The 17,506-nt window shown below is 35.5% G+C and overlaps 1 protein-coding gene across 2 annotated transcripts in view; it reads right to left on the bottom strand.

Annotated features, from left to right (window-relative positions):
- Positions 1-17,506, bottom strand: part of CNTNAP4 (contactin associated protein family member 4) — a 229,537-nt gene that overhangs the window by 35,253 nt on the left and 176,778 nt on the right. For both annotated transcript variants that reach the window (XM_081031056.1, XM_081031057.1), the window contains 2 exons: positions 16,422-16,578; positions 13,509-13,636 (listed from right to left, as the gene is read on the bottom strand). In XM_081031056.1, the coding sequence (XP_080887182.1) occupies positions 13,509-13,636; positions 16,422-16,578 (285 nt within the window). The remainder of the gene's footprint in view (positions 1-13,508; positions 13,637-16,421; positions 16,579-17,506) is intronic.

The following is a 17,506-nucleotide window of genomic DNA, read 5'->3' as shown; positions in this document are numbered from 1 at the left end:
CTTGAGACTATCATGCTAAGCAAAATAAGTCAGATGGAAAAAGTCAAGAACCATATGATTTCACTCATATGTGAGATATAAAACTGAAAGCAACAAAGGAAAAACACAAACATGCAAAAACTCATAGACACAACAGTTTAGTGGTTACCAGAGGGAAAAGGGGGTAGAAAAGGGCAAAGGCGGTCAAATTATGGTAACAGAAGGAGACTTGACTTTGGGTGGTAAACACACAATGCAATATACAGATGATGTATTGTAGAATCGTGCACTTGAAACCTATATAATTTTATTAACCAATGCCACCCCAATATAGGATTTAATTTAAAAAATGGACTATATCGTAGACATGAGCACGTGATTGGAGATTTTACAAGGATTGAAATTCTGGATTCCTTCCAACATAGAAGAATGGGCCCTACAGAAATAGTCTAAATGTTATATTGGATATAAGAAAAACATTTTCAACCCAATTGCCATCTTCTGCGAAAGTAATAAGGATCTGCCAAACGTTAACTAATAAACTAAATTTTTTTATAACTTGAAAATGTAAATACCTATATTACTTTGAATAACAAAAACCCTAAAGAAGCTCAAAGTGGTTTTTGTTCTAAGACTTCCGACACACACTTCACAAAGTTAAACTCAACTAACTGTTTTCATTAGTGAGCATTGTGATTTTCTAAACTGAGATTGGCACTCAAAATATTCTCATCTAACCAAAGATTAAGACACTACTTCCTCTGTGCTCTGCCGGTATCCTCATGAAAATGCTCTTTTCATTCAAAATGATCCTTTATTTTGCTTATGACAGCAAAGTAGATAAATAGTAGGGAAAGGGTTCTCGAAGTTTTAAAATGCTCAAAATAAGGAGAAATGTATAAAAGATTGGAGTATAAATTAGATCTGGAAAAATTTATGTGAACTATCATGTCTTATCTTCACTTTCCCATTCTTTTTTTGTTATAGCTACAACCTCCCTTTTGAATAAATATTGTGGGTCCATATGGAAAAGCATGGAAAATGAAATACAAATGCAGTGGCATGAAATAACAGGAGTGAAATCCAACTGGATATGTGTGGTTGATGAGACTCATTATCAGAGAAATAAATTATGCATCGCTGCTGACACCAGCAAGTTCTTGACACATCCAATATGAAATATACATCTTGGGTTTTAAGCTATTGTCTCTACACACACACACACACACACACACACACACACACACACACACACACACTGGATAAATTCTATCTAAATTAGCTTCCTGGCAGAAAGACATACAGCAGCGCCCCCCCTTGTCTGTAATTTCAGTTATCCATGGTCTATTGTGGTTCAAAAATATTACATGGAAAATTCCAGAAATAAACAATTCATAAGTTTTAAATTGTGTGCCATCCTAAGTAGTGTGACAAAATCTTGCAGCATCCCGCTGTATCCCACCCGGGACGTGAATCAATCCTTTGTCCAGCATCTCCACACTGCATACGCTATCCACCCGTTAGTCACTTAGTAGCCATCTCAGTTATCAGATTGGTTATGAGAGAGAGAGAGAGAGGTCACATGCCAATAATTTTTATTACAATATATTATACTTATTCTATGTTATGAATTATTGTTGTTAATCTCTTACTGTGTCTAATTTATAAATTAAACTTTACCATAGGTATGTATGTATAGGAAAAAACATGACATATAGGGTTCGGTACTATCTGCTTTTTCATGCACCTACTAGGGGTCTTTGAACATATCCCCTGCAGATAAGGGGAGGGGACTACCATATTGATTCTCTGAAGCTAGAAAACAGTAATTAAAAAAAAAAATACAGTTCATTATGTTTGCAAAGAACAGATACCTAGTTGGAGTTAAAAACCACAAACTTGATTCAGCTTCTGTTTGTTCTTTAGATTTTAATTTGTTTTTCTACAAATTCTGGACTAAACAAGCAATGCTTATATCTATAGTCATGCATTGCTTAATGATGGGGATTTGTTCTGAGAAATGTGTCATTAGGTGAATTTGCCCTTGTGCAAGCATTACTTAGACAAACCTAGATGGTGTAGCCTAACTACACACTTACGTGGTATAACCCATTGCTCCTAGGCTACAAACCCGTATAGCATGTTACTATACTGAATACTGTAGGCAATTGTAACACAATGGTAAGTATTTGTGTATCTAGACATATCTGAATATAGGAAAGCTACAGTAAAAATCAGTATAGAAGATTTTTTAAAAAATAGTACACCTGTATAGGATACTTAACATGAATGAAGCTCGCAGGACCGGAAGTTGCTCTGGGTGAGGCAGTGAGTGAGAGTGAGTGAATGTGAAGGCCTGGGACATGACTGTACAGGGCTGTAGACATTATAAACACTGTCCCACAAGCCCTCCCCCTGCTTCCTTCCAACAGGGTCAGAAATAGAACAAGAAAGCTGCCAGTGCTGCTCCATGAACAAGGATGTGGGCTGGACTGATTGGAAATACCGAGGAGAAACTGGCTGGATCAGGCCTCGCTCACCATAATGGCGACTGTCAGGAGGGGGCTGGCGGGGGCCTGAGGATCAGCCGGAAAGAGGAATCGCGATGGAGAGATAAAGGAACACGGGACTGTCATGGCAATGTGGTTTGGGCTGTTGTATTTGGAGCAACGGTCAGATTAAGAAACTGTGGGATTCATTAAAAAAGAGGGTGTTTAACACAGAGAAGGTGTAGAACTGAGGGCTCAGTATATTGACTTTGGAAATTCGTTTTTGGTTCCATTGACCCTGTCTGATAGTAAAGGCTCTGTCTAGCATTGAATTGATAAAAGAAATAAAACTTACCAATGCTTTACATCATTACAACCTGGAAATGTTTCCAAAGTACAGGGACAGGCTGGCTCCACACTAGCACAGAAAGCTTTTACCAAAGTGGCCGTGGCCCTTAATACTTGCTAAGGTCGCTCCTGTGGACCTGTGTCCTTGTACAGGAGCTTGGGTCCTCAACAAAGAATTTACAGCAGTGCACTCTGCAGACCATCAGGCCAGCTCTGGGAGGGCCTAGGCGCCCTGAGTATGCACTGCTGGGGGGCAGGCTCCCCTGTGCTGGAACAGGCCAGTGGCTGACTGGGATGTAATCTGCACACCCCAAATTGAACGAATGAGAGGGAATCTATTACCAAGCCCCACACATATTGCTCCCATTAAAGGTAAAATAAAATCCTCCTGAACCGCTTAACCTTCCATTTCTTACAGGAAATTCGGCCCCATTATAATGTTATGGGACCACGGTCATACATATAGTCCATCGTTGACTGAACCATCGTTATGTGGTACATAGCTGTATTTTATTTTTTGCTTTTCTTATGGGCCTGACTCAAAAGTCAAATCTCAGATCATATGTGGACAATTGTAGAGTTGAATTTATTCAGCCGAGAATATACTTCGAGGGCTTGTTTTTCTTAAAACCGAATTAAACTGTGTATTTATCTTTGTACGTCAAGCCTCGTCCTTATTTTCATTATACAGTTATTTCTAAGCTTAGACATTTTTATCTCTAGGAAGGAATGCAAGAAAATGCAAAATATCAAATCAGGGATAACAACACATTTGTGTTCTTAAAAGCTTTTATCTGACCTATTTTTAGAGGGAATTAAATGCCTTTCTGTTGAAATGTCATATTATGAAAATTAAAATAAAGCTGTAACTTTAAATTATGGAATATTAAATCTTACTTGGTCTGATTAGAAAGAGGAACATCAAAATTACTTAAAGGACTAAATTAGATAATGTTATTATATGACATAATATTTCATTTGTTTCCTTTTTATATCATGGCTGTAGGACAGGCCCCTAATAAAACATCCTACAGAAGGTTTCAGGCAAGTCATTGAAACAGAGGGACAATTCTTTGAATTGCTGCTATCGTTATAATGAATACTTTTATAGTAATGAAAACAATTTATTACCTTTGGTAGCTTAAACACGCTCACACACAGAATAGTACCCATTTTATCTAGTTAGCAAACCTTATTTTACAGATTCACAATAGGTAAAAAATGATGGAAGAATATTTTATTGGAAGAAGAAATTGCTGCTAATTCAAAATGATTATAAAGAAAGCAAAAGCCAATATTTCTATGATCAAATAACGTTAGTATATCTCAGCTTTTTACGGACTGTGCTAAGAAGCACCCAGGAGGCTCTGGGCTGCCTCAGAGAAAGGAGGGGCCAGGAAGAGGCAGAGCAGAGCCCAGCAGGCAGGCACCAGCAGGGAGCTGCAGGTTTTTGAAGAGAGCATTCCTTGGTTTAAAAATCCCTAAACCTCCCCAGTAGCAGATCTAAAAGCAATCACTTACTGTATGAATACTAGTCAGTAGAGTAAGACCTCCTTTTATCATCCCAACATAAATAAATCATGATGTACTATTCTAAGTAATTAATGAATAATTACTACTAATACAATTAGTTACAAATTAATGTTTTAAATTAAATTCAATATTGGGTACTAAAGATTCAGAAGGATTCCCTCAGGAATGCCACCTTTTGTCTTTCCAGAGTTAAAAAAGATTGTAATGGATAATGGGATCTATATAGTCATTTACATAGAAGAGGAAGATGTACTAAGTATTTAATTACAAACATAAAGTTAAAAGAGCCTGTAGATTGTTAAGATTACAAGTAATTTTTAAAAAATATTTGTTTTGCTTAACTTTTATGTTATTAATAGATTATCCTTTGAAAAATAACTTATAGAGACAGAAAGTAGATTATTGTTTTCCTGGGACTGGGGAGACGGGGCAATTGACGGATGACAGAAGCTAAGTTTGGGGTAATGAAAATGTTCTAAAATTGATTCTGTTAATGGTTATACAATGCCGTGAATATACTAAAAACCACTGAACAGTTCACTTTACGTGGCTGAATTGCATGGTATGTGAACTATATCTCAATAAAGCTGTTTTAAAAAACAGTATTTGAAAAATACATTGTTTTCTAAGAACATATTTTACTTTTAAGATCAAAATGCATATGATCTGCTAACTACCTTTGCTTTTTTTTAAAGCACTTTTTTGAAGTATGTAACAATCTGTACACATTTAGTGTATACAACTCTATGAGTTCGGTAACACTACCTTTCTTAAAAGTGAATAAAATGCAATACAGAAATGCCAGATGGCTGCCTTCTCACCATGTCCTCACGTGGCCTTTTCTCTGTGCACAGTGGAGAGAGAGAGAGAGAGAGAGAGAGAGAGAGAGAGAGAGAGAGCGCTTCTTATATGGACACATATCTAATCAGATGAGGACCCCACTTTCATGACCTCATTTAACTTAAATCACCTCCTTAAAGACCCTACAGCCTAATCCAATCACAGTGGGGTAGGGCTTTAACATTCAAATTTGGGGGGTGGGGAAACAATTCAGTTCATAACATCCATACTTTAATTGGAATGTGTGTTTTTTTCACTGTTGACTTTTGAGTGTTCTTTATGTATTCTAGATACTAGTCCTCCATCTATTCAGCCCTCATCTTATTTAACCTGTCAACAACAATTAACATAGTTGATTGTTCTCCCCTCCTTGAAACATTTTCTTCACTTGGAGAAATACTTGGCATTACTCCTTTGCCTTTCTCATTAGTGGTATAATTCTAAGTTTTCTTTCTTTCTTCCTTCTCATTTCCTCAATCTATCAATGTTTGAGTGCCCCAAAGTCTTGTCATTACTCTTCTCCATCAATAATAACTGCCACTTGTCCATCTCGTGGCTTCATATATGCTGATACTTACAAATATATACATGAAGCCTGGAACTATCAAACTAATCACTGCATATCTCTATCTGAATGTTTAATGGTATCTCAACTTTAATATGTTCAAAACTTAGATCTTTATATGGTATTTCTCTGCAACTCCTTGATCCCAGCAGCAATCTTCTCCATCTCAATTAATGCCAATTCTATGTTTCTGAAGAATTGTTAGACCAAACTCCTTGGTGTCATTTTTGACTCTTTCTTTTGCAATCTACCTCAAACCATCAGCAGATTTTATTGCTTCTCCTGAACTGTGCACATACTACAACTATCACCAGTGTGTCCATAGCCTAAACCACTGTAATCTATCATCTGGGTTAGTATGATACAGTCTCATAAGTGGTCTCCTTGCTTCAACCTTACCCTGCTCATCTTATTAAAGCATAAATTAGTTCACACCACTCCTCTTCTCAAAATTTTCTAGTGTTTTCCAATCTCATTTAGGTTGAAAAATAAAAATCTTTCAGAAAAATCCTCCATGATCTGACCACCATTCTCCTCCTTGCTCACTCTGCTACAAACACATTGACCATTTTGCTGTTCCATGAGCATACTACTACAGCCCAATCTCTGTGTGATTACTGTGTTTTTTCTCTCTATCTAGAGTACTTTTTCACAGATATAGACATGCCTTGCTCCCTTATTTCCTTTAGATTTTTATTCAAGTGGCATGTCTTAGTGAGCATTTAATGACCATCCTATTTATAATTTCCAATCCCCCACTACCCATGCCTCAACTATATTGTCTTCACAACACTTACTAGCATCTACTTATCATATATTTTACTTGCTTCTTTATTGTTTATTGCTCTCCCCCATCCCCAACAGAAGTCAAGCTCCAAAAATGCAGATTTTTTTGTCTATTTTGTTTGCTTCTCTCTCTCTTGTTTGATGCGGGCAAGACACAATACAATATATAGGCTTAATAAATATTTGTAAAATGAAATTATAAGATTTCTTTTGTCAAAGTAGCGATCAGAAAACTTAGAGTAAAAAAAAATAAAAAAGAAAACTTAGAGTAATTGCTCCCAATTTGTTGTATCATTTGTATCTCAATAAATACACTTTAATTCTTTGGTAAGTAAGTACGAAGAGAGGAGACAAAAAAGAGAGAGAAAGAAGAAAGAAGAAGAAAAGAAGATGAGAAGGGGAGGGTAAAAAGGGGGAGGAACTTTAGGAAAATTAAATAAAGGAAACCCAAGGGAAAAAAATAAAATATAAAATTAAAAAGTAGAGAATTTCATACTGGTGGCTTATCGGACACAGTAAAGCTTCCAAAATTATATTCTATGTTATTTGTTAAAACAGGATTGATCTTCACTCTTTTTAATGGTTTATATGTAGTCTGCCAAATGTAACAGAATTCTGAAATGGAAGAGAAATTAAACAAATCACTAATCAGTACCTTTCTGCAGTTTAAGAATATAACTTCTGCAAAGTTATTTACTGCCTACATGCACCTTTGATTATTTAATGCATTCTGGGCAGTTGTGATTTCTCAGACAGCTGAACAAGTCAATGCAGACAACAAGACAAAATGAAGAAAATAATTCCAATGACAAGAATTTCTTAGAACAAAAAACTAAGAACAACCTTTTCTACTTACGTAAATTTTGAGGGTGCTTTGATTAGACATAAACTTTCAACACAATGAATTAACTGAGAAGAAATACATTTAGTAGGTTGAAAAATTCAAATGCCAAAGAAATAAAAATCCTACCTTGTTCAGATTAATGAGCTGAGAGAAAAATGCAGATCATGGCTGCAACTATTTTAACAGCTTATAAAATGAATGTATATATTTTAGCACATCATGTCCTAATTCAGGAAAAATTAATACCAATGCACAACACTGATATGCATCTTTGTTACGTTGCTGACCTTTCAGGATAATTATTGCTTAAATTATTCAGCCAGAAAAAGCAAGTCACTTACAACGTGGAAAAATCAGTTTGACCCAGAACTTTCCACAGCAACATTAAAAACCAGAAGATAAAAGAACACTGTCCACTGACTTCTGAGAGAGAGCAAATGTATCCAGCCTGACATTTTTTTTAAAGTGTTTAAAGACAACAGGCAGTCAGTCCTAACTTTGAAATAACTCTGAGAATAAAGCACATACAAGCTCTTTTGGAGAAAAATAAGTATAAAACCCTACTTCATAATGAAATATAGTTAACCAGAAGATATATAGAAAAGCTGTGGAAAACAGGATGACTGTATCTGTCAGTGCAGAGTGGAACAATATGTACAAACCGGTAAAAGTCACAAAGCATGACCCAAAACTATTATACCAGTTTTTAAAAAGGTTAAACACAGTGATACCTTATGACACAGAAATTCCATTCCTAAATAAATACCCAAGAGAAATGAAATACACACACACAAAAACCACTTATACATAGATGTTCATATCAGCATTATTCATAAAAGCCAAAAAAATGGAACAAATCAAAATGTCTATCAATTGATTAATGGATAAACAAAATGTGGTATATCCATAACGTGGAATATTATTTGGTCATAAAAAAATAAGGAAGTACTGATAGTCTACAACATGGTAAACCTTGGTACTACATGCTAAGTGAATGAAGCCAATCATAAAGATCACATATTCTGGGTTTTCCTCTATGGGAAATATCCAGGAAAGCAAGTCTTTGGAGATAAAAAGTAGATCTGTGGTTGACTAAGGTTGGGGTGGGGATGAAGGGAAATGGGAAGGGTCTGCTAAATGGGTACAAGTTTCTTTGGGGGATGCTGCAAATGTTCTAAATTTGATTCTCGTGGTGGTTGCACAATGTTGTGTAACATACTAAAATGATTAAACATACTAAAATATGATTAGATTGTACACTTTAAACAGATGAATTGTAGGTCATGTGAATTTTATCTCAATACAGCTGTTACCAAAAAACAATATCAAGTTAAACCAGTTAAGTTTGGTTTCGAGTTCTGAGGCAACAAATATTCTCAAGCATGTGCCCACTCAGAAAATGCAACACTCATGAGTCTTTCCGGGGAAATCATTGAAAATACCAATTACTTGGGAATGCAATCCAAGGAGAAATAAATCAAAATCATTCAAGAATAGAGAAGCGTTGATGATAGGACTATTGGTTAGCTTTAAAAATAAACAACTACAGAAATAATAGCAAAATTAGCAAAAATTGGGAGGTTGAGGAGGGAACAGATGAGAGGACAATTGAGTGCTAATTTTCCCAATTTTCAGAATAGATCAATACTGTCTAAATTTTTAAAATTAGGTTAATATAAAACCTAGTGACTCTATAACCTTTGAAGAATTTCATAACCTTTTTAAAGTTTAGTGGGATCATTCAGGTTGAATACATATTTATCAGATCTATAAATAACATAAAGCCATTCCTCTGGCTTCATGTCAGTTTCTTCTCTCTCCCTCAATTTCAATTAATAAAGTTTTGTAAATATGTTTCTAAATCTTTTTCTATTCTTCTGTCTAGGTCAGTAGTTCTCAACCTAGAGCAATTTTGTACCCCAGCGGACATCTGGCAACTTCAGAAGATATATTTGGTTGTCACAACTGGGAGACTGGTGCTACTAGCATCTAATGAGTAGAGGCCAGGAATACTGCTAAATGCCCTGCAATGCACAGGACAGCCCCCCAACCATAACAAGGAATTGTCCAGCCCAAATGTCACAAGTGCTGAGATTGGAAAACCCTGCACTAGAGATATCTAGCAATATCTGAAATAATACTCACTGGTATTAATCACCATTTCTAAGTTGTGTGGCTCTTGGTGATTATTACACTCTTTTCTTTGACATTTCTGAATATCTTAAAATTTTATAATGATTGTGTATCGATTACATTGTTAATGTTTAATATATTAAACAATGAATAAACATATATGTGTATAAAATTGTCAATAAAAGGCATTATTGTAGTCTTGAGAATTATTAGGATTCCTAGTCTCAAAAAAAAGTGGAAATCTTTCGAAAGTGTTAGAATTTTTGTTCCCTCACATTTGTGAAATTTCATACATATCAGGTACTAGTAACACAAGTCTTTTCTAAAAAACAGAAAAAGACACAAAGCAAAATAGACCACAAAATATTTTTTCTTCAGGAAGTAGAAAAGCGTTTCAGTTTTATAAAGGAGTTCTATTATTTAAAAAGTGAAAAGCAAAAGGTATTAAGTAAAATCGTGTGCTTATTTGAAACAATGCTTTCACTGCCACAAGCCTAAGTGTATTGATGAGAAATGACTCAGCTGGATCTAGGTGCTCTTTGTAGTATGTAATTTTTTAAAATCAGAATAAGTCTTTCGATAAAATCTAAACTCTCATTAAAAGTATATATATATTTGCATATTATTTAATTGCTTATACAATCAAAAACTTATTCCTGTCTCTCACGAATAATTCACGAGCTATGTTTCTTGAGCTGTATATGACTGATCATTCTTCTTCTTTCATAAACTACTATTTATTGATTATCTTTCATGTAACCATTAATGTACTAGGTACCAGGAACCCAATAACAAAAGAACAATGGACCTGCTCTTGAGAGGCTCAAAAAATAATGAAAAGCCAGTATAAGAAACATATCTTCGTAATATTTTCAAAATTCTTTGAAAGTATAGGGCTAAGTGTTCTAGACACCAGTGTACAGCTTCATGGAGGAAGCGTCTGAATCTGAGTATGAACATTTTCAGTAAAAGGAGTGGAGAGATTTTGCAGATGAAAGAAAGCAAGTGAAGAGGAAATGAGACCAGACACCATCAGTGATCCACGAGTTTTCTTTGTGCTGTGGGACCTGCAGAAATAAGGGACAATCCCTGTAGATGCCCTTCCTGGGGGATGTTCAAAACATTTAACCCTGTGTGTCAACATTGGACTTCTTCTCTATCTCCTTAGCATTTGGGGAGCGTTCTGAGGATACTGCCACTGCAGTTGGCAAGTTCTCCAGGTCATTTTTATGCACGGTGAAGGTGAGGAGTTGTTGGGTACCTCCAAAAATGAAGAGGTTCCCACAGCTGCTGGGAGAATGGGTAGAAAGGAAAGTGCACGAGAGAGCCCTCCTAGTTTTAACCTATATATTTAGAGATTAAATTATTTATATTTCCATATTCATAAATAAATACATTCATGAAGGACAATCATATTTACTAAGTTTTGTGTCTGCAGCACAGCTTTCAAGGTGGCTTTATCATTCATATCTGTTGTACGTTAGGTAAAACACCTGATGATATCATCTATGGCTTCTGACCTCAAACAATGATAGCAGCAGGGACATGGAATTTCAGAACCAACTAAATCAAAAGGACCTTGCACAAAGACAACAACATCAATTAACCGGGTGTAAGCTCATGTCTGGGACCGGTCAGTCTCATACTCATTTTTGTTTATTTGTCCTGCTCTCTCAAGGCTTCTGTCTTCTTTCCTATAATAGAAAAACATGGCTTGATAGAAAATTTCCAACCTCTGTAGTATGTGTGATAAAACAGAAATATTTTCCTTTTTTTTATATTCTCACCTTCCCATTTTTCTGTTCAAATCTAAAACTTCCTTCTCTCAATGAAGGGTCTTAGCAACCTCACTGTTTCAGTGAAAGGTACCATCAGTTTTATAAAAATCAGATCATCCTCACATCCTTTCAAGCTCAACTGCCACCTACATCATATTGAATGTACCTCTCCAGTTAGGCCCCTTCCTTAGCTTCATGCCAACCATTGTCTAGTTCAAGCCCTCCTCATTTTTCCTGGTCTGACATCTAAGGTCACTTTGCTGGCCTTTAGGTTATAACTGGCCTTCACGCTAGTCAGTGTTCCAGTCTTAATGCCTTCCAGATAATGTCCACATAACCCTCTTCTGTGTATAAGGCCGACTGGACACGACCCCATATCTAGAAGCCCCATATCTACACAGTCTATCTCACTTGGAAAGAAAAAATAAGTGTGCCTAGGGGATTTCACCTTCAGGGGTGCAGATTTCCCATAGAGAGAAAAGAAATTTTTCTGCAGCCATTGCTCTTCTTAACTGAGAAAATAAAAAAATAGCCCTTCGTGCAGAAACAGTCGCATGTGAGGATGAGCCTCGACCCTAAAATAGATGTAGGAGACAAAAAAGCCAAGGAAAGCTCTCAATTACTGTTTTTCAGTAAGTCAGAGATTAATTAGCAGGTCTCTAAATACTTACACTATTTGTAAATTCGTATTCTTATGTTGTTATCCCCCCTCTATATCCCCATGGTCGCAAACATTTAATGCTCCAGTTTCTCCACCTCGGCACTATTGACATTTGCACCAGATAATTCCTTGCTGTAGAGTGCTACCCTGTGCAACGTAGGATAATTAGCAGCATTCCGGACATCTCCCTCTAGATACCGTTCAAGCCCCCACAATTGTGACAGCCTAAAACATCTTCAGATATTAGAAAATGTGCACTGAGGGGGCACAATCACCTTGGATGGAGAATCACTGCTCTGAGGACAAAGGTGCTATGTGCTTGAGTTCACGGCAGGAAGTTTTCGTGAAAGAAACCCTAACGGAGAGGATTGGTAGTGGCCTCAGTCAAAGCAGACCAAACCCTCAGGGATTGTGGCAAATGAAATAAAAAGGATGAAGGAAGCCAGCCTGGGACCCTGAAGGGTTAAGATCAGAGCCAACAGTGAAAAGTGCATGTGATGTATAGAACAATTTCTCTACAGTCACACAAAGTTGTTGTAGTCCCCTGGATACCTCCTGAGTTTACAACCTCATTAAATTGCACATAATTTTTCTGTGTAAATATCCTATGTCATCTTCATGTGATTGTGTAAGGCCTACTGGCAGAACAGGAAGTAGAGATCACAAAGATTAGGGATGGTAGGTATAATGGCAGACAGGTTTTTTACAATGTACATATAAATTTTTATAGCCCAGTATCATCTTTGCTTTTTAACTAAGTAACTTTTGCTATGTATCTCCATAAATCCACTGAATTGTCAGATTATCTCCTCCTCTGTTGAGCCCCTAGAATAAAATGTTATTTTAGTGTATACTTTTAAAGTAAATAAATATTGCTTCTATTTCCATTTTAAGTTCTGGAAATAACTAAAAGCTTAAATAATTAATGCATCAGTCTCTAACCTAACTGATTTCAGAGAGCTTATGAATGGATACCTATGCTCATTTCATTCCATGCTGAAAAAGTGTATTTTCTGTGAAACTGTATTTGAATTTTAAAATTCTAGTTTAGAGTGTTAATACAATGAATACACACAATAGCATGTCCCATTTAATTAGAGCAAACATACACACAAACTGAGAAAAAAAAAGATTAAAAGTGGAAATAGGTTTAATTACACTGACATTTGATTTTGTTGCTGTTCTCATTTCACCCCAGGCCTACCAACAGGAAACAAACGCACATGGGTAACAATGTGGTGTAGCATTGATGCTTTCCTATATGGGTAATGGCATGTAGAAATTTAGGAATGCTGGAATGCATTTGTCAACCAATCACCAAGATGCTTAGCAGTTTCTTTCTCTTGCATCTTAAGAAGGTTTGCCATCACAATATTTATTACAGGGCTTTGCACTTTATAAAGGTATTATTTTCGTTGACTGTTAAAATACTATTTCAGATGTTGATCATGAGTTTTCACGGACTAGGTCTGATAAATTATTATATAATAGAAACATGATTCTTAAATATCACTTTCCTCAGATATATTCACAATGCATTGCTACCACTTACTGTCTCCCCGGCAGAGCAGAGGGCCCAGTCTATAAGCTGCTTCTGAATGCGGCCGGCCTGTATCTGTAATCACTATCTTGGTGACTGGCAGATGTTCTTTGTAAGAAAGGAATCCAGTGTCATTGGCCCTAAAAAATAATGACAACAACATTCTTAAAATTACTCTGATTAGCATAATTATCCAATGAACAATAGGTTTTATTGCATGTCAAAGCCAGGATGTTCTGAGCTAAATTTGTACCCACAAAAGAGTAAAGATCAAGTTGCTCATCTGGGCATTTAAAACTATGGCAACATTTTAATTTCTCTTGCAGACAGAATATAGTTGGCGGTTTTTAAATTCATTGGGCCATTTTCTACCTTAAAGTGGAATGGTTAATTCAATATTTAGTGTAACGATTGAGATTGTGTTTTTAGGTCTACCATTTTGATATTGGTTTCTTATTTTTTTTCTATATCTACTTTCTCCTGTAGGAGTTCAAGTCCATCCAGGGACTTTTTCACTTCAGATGTACTTTCCTATTTTAAAACTTACATTTGCTTCTTGACTATAATTCTCATTTATCTTCTTAGCTTACGCTCTGCTCACTTGTGATTATTTTTATCTAAGTCTTTGGGCATGTTTATAATAGTTGCTTTAACGTTTTTGCCTGCTAATCAAACATCAGTGTCCTTGGGTCTGTGTCTAATCACTGCTCTTATTATCTTGACTTTGGATCAAAGTTTACTCTTTTTTTGAGTAAATAATTGTTGCAATAATTGTTGCCATGTTCTGGACTTTATGGGGGATACTGCAGAGACTCTGGATTCTGTTATTGTTCTCTGAAGACTTCATTTTTGTTTTTTTAACCACCCTTCCCCCCCCACATGCAGTTAAATCAGAACTTTATCACAGTAAATTGTGGATGCTTGGTTTTACACTTCATTAGGGTGGGCCTAATTCTGTTTTGCTCTTATTTTTCAATCATACTCAGTTCTGAGACATAATCTTTGTTGTAAAGAAATGGACCTTCTGTTATTTCTGTGGAAAGCTGAGGGGTTTAAGAAGCCCATCTCAATTAGTGAGACTTAAACTCCTCATTCTGTGTCTCCTCTGAGAGTTGCTACTGAAATCTCTACGAAGCTTGTTCAGTTTTCCAGTTGTATTGCTCTGCATGGTTCCCAGTAATCTCCCCTGTGCACGTGCAGGGTCAGCCAGGGACCTGAGGGGGTTTCATATGGTGGACTCTCTTCAGGAGTTTCTCTCCATTATGGGATTTCCACACCCCCTCAATTTCCAGCCATGCCGGCAGCCCCAAACTGCCCTCTGATACTTTAAGCCCCCCACCTCCCAACACACCTAGCATTCTCTTTGAGTTTTGAGTTCTAGCCACCCCATAGCATGTGGTCTAGTAAGTTCCCTCAAGGAAAAGGCATATAAACATATAGCTTACCCACCTGAGTTTCCTTCTTCCAAGGGTTAAAGGCTCCCAACCCTGGCAGTTCCTGCCTACATTTGGTTGTTCTCCACTTACTTCAAGGAGTTGTTTTCATAAATAGTTTTTCTGGGATTATAAACATTCTCTAGGGAAAGTTATTTCTATGCAAGCTACATCACTCTCAGCAGAATTTAATATGAGAAGTTTCAAAATCTTATTTTTTGAGAATTATTTTTGATGAATATATTATGGAGGTATTGAAGAGTTACTGGTGATTAGGTGAGTTTTTTTCTTCTGTTAAGCATTGCTATGAACATTTTATTCACATTTTAAAATACCTTATTACTGTGTAGGTGTTTTTTGTGAAGACAGTAAGAAGGAAAAAGAGTGCCTTCCAAAGGGAGCAGAAAATTTTAAAAACTAGAGTTTGAGTAAGAGAAAAAACATTCTTTACACCAAACATCTAACACTGAAAATACAATCATGACTTCATATAGATGCCTCCTTCTAGGGTATTCTAAAAGGATCTGGTTTTTGATATAACGTAGTCTTGATGTTTGCCAAATAAATAAATGAAATATACAATTCAAAATGTGAGCTCAATTAACAACAAACTGATTACTAAAATTAATGTACATTCTGTAACCAAATCAATCAGATTTACAGTCAAGTTAATTTTTTTTTCTTCCAGATACATCAGATAGGAGCGAAACAGGTTAACTATTAATATTTTAAAAAATAAGTCTTATGTGCAGATCCAGATATATACTAGTAATGTGACATATACATACGGTGTGTTGAAATGTGAATATGAAAATTAAAAGATATTTTCACTTCATAAATAAATAAAATCAATGTACATTCCAACTCTAATAAAAATGTAATAAATGCATGTTAAAAAGTTTTAATGGACAAAACATATTTAAGCCTTTCCTTCTACTTAGAAAATATTTTAAGCTAAATTTTCGAATCCCTAAAATGTTATAGATTTCCTCCTTCAGATTATGATAAACAGAACACTAGTTTTTTGTGTCATGGTTTGTCCTTTAAACAAAAGAGCTACATATCCATATAATTGTGGGAAATTCTAAGTTTACATGTTTAAAGATTTTATAGACAGCTTATTGAAGAAATGTGCTTTAGTAATTACTAAATGTAAACATATTTTGAGAATAATAGGATGCATAATTACATTTAATTTTAAAGAGAATGATAATTGACTACAATGAAGAGGAAACATGAAACAGATGCCTCTTTCATCATCTTATGAAAATAAAGTGTACATGGCTAAACAGTCCATTACAAAAAAAATTTAAAAAAAAAGACATTGATCTTAACATCTAAGATTCAGATTGATTGCAATACATTTCATCAAAACACACCTTCATCTAATTCCTTCGTACTAACTTGTTGAGTATCTGCCTAGCGCTGCATATTTTGAGAGATTCACTTTAAAAACATATATATTTGCATAAGGAAATTATATGGAAATCACCATTCGTTCCTGTCAGCATCACAGTTGCAGTAATATTGAGAATCAATGCAGTTCCCCTCTCGTCCACAAGCACATTTTTGAGGATCAGGCAAAGAACCTCCCCAATATGTTTGTGTTTCATTGGTTCTTCCAACCCACCAGCTCAGAGGGGTTCCGTCTAAAAGACAAATGAGAGAAATGTGACATCTGCTTTATACCCACTGCCTTTCATCCTAGTTTAATTCCCTTCCTTCCCAAATCATGAAAAAGAACAAGAGAAGAGAAAGATTCATTTGATGTAGTGATAGTCCCAACGTTGGAATTGATGGCATTTCCTTAAGAAAGTTTTTAATTCGATTATAATGCTAAGCAAAATAAGTCAGAAAAAGTCAAGAACCGCAAGAAAGCATTTTAAAAATAAATTTTATTATTTAAACTTAAATGATTGATATATTTTTCTTTGACTAGAAAAGACACCAGCCATTCCTATTTATTCAGGCATAATAGGAAAAATGTATTGAGAGCACTACACATAGGCAATTTCTTTGAAAATATTTTTGAAACAAGTTAGCATAAAAATAGAAAACAGAATAATTATCATATCAGACATAAAACTGATTTGAGATAATAAAATGCCCATTAAAACATTATAGAACATTATGTAAAGTCAATGCTTTATCTCAATAATATTTGTTGGCTAAAAATACAGCAGCTGTTTATTAAACATTAGTCATGGTATAGCACTTCTTTGTCATGATTTAAGATTTCTTTGGAAGTCTGTATTTTTTCTTTCATTTAATGGCTTGGCTATTTATTTGCAGGCTACAGAGTAACACTGAAAGATCTGAATGCCTGAAGCAAATACTACATTCAAAAACAAAGTTTCCCTAAACCAAGTGTATTTCTTTCTATGATGAATGTTCAGCTAGTCTTAGCTCCTTCTCAGAGTTAAGACTAACCATGATGCCAAAGAACTAGAGCAAAGAATAGACAGGACGCTTAGGTAGGATTTTGAGAAAACGAGGTGAGGCATTCGGACAATCTCTCGTTTAAAAAAAAAAAGTTAGGAAAATGGTAGTCACTGGAGAATCAGGGCATAAGAATTA

This window comes from Rhinolophus hipposideros (assembly GCF_964194185.1).
Source record: "Rhinolophus hipposideros genome assembly, chromosome: 21".
Classification (NCBI taxonomy): domain Eukaryota; kingdom Metazoa; phylum Chordata; class Mammalia; order Chiroptera; family Rhinolophidae; genus Rhinolophus; species Rhinolophus hipposideros.
The sequence above is the reverse complement of the archived record's forward strand: the minus strand, read 5'-3'. Positions and strand labels throughout refer to the sequence as shown.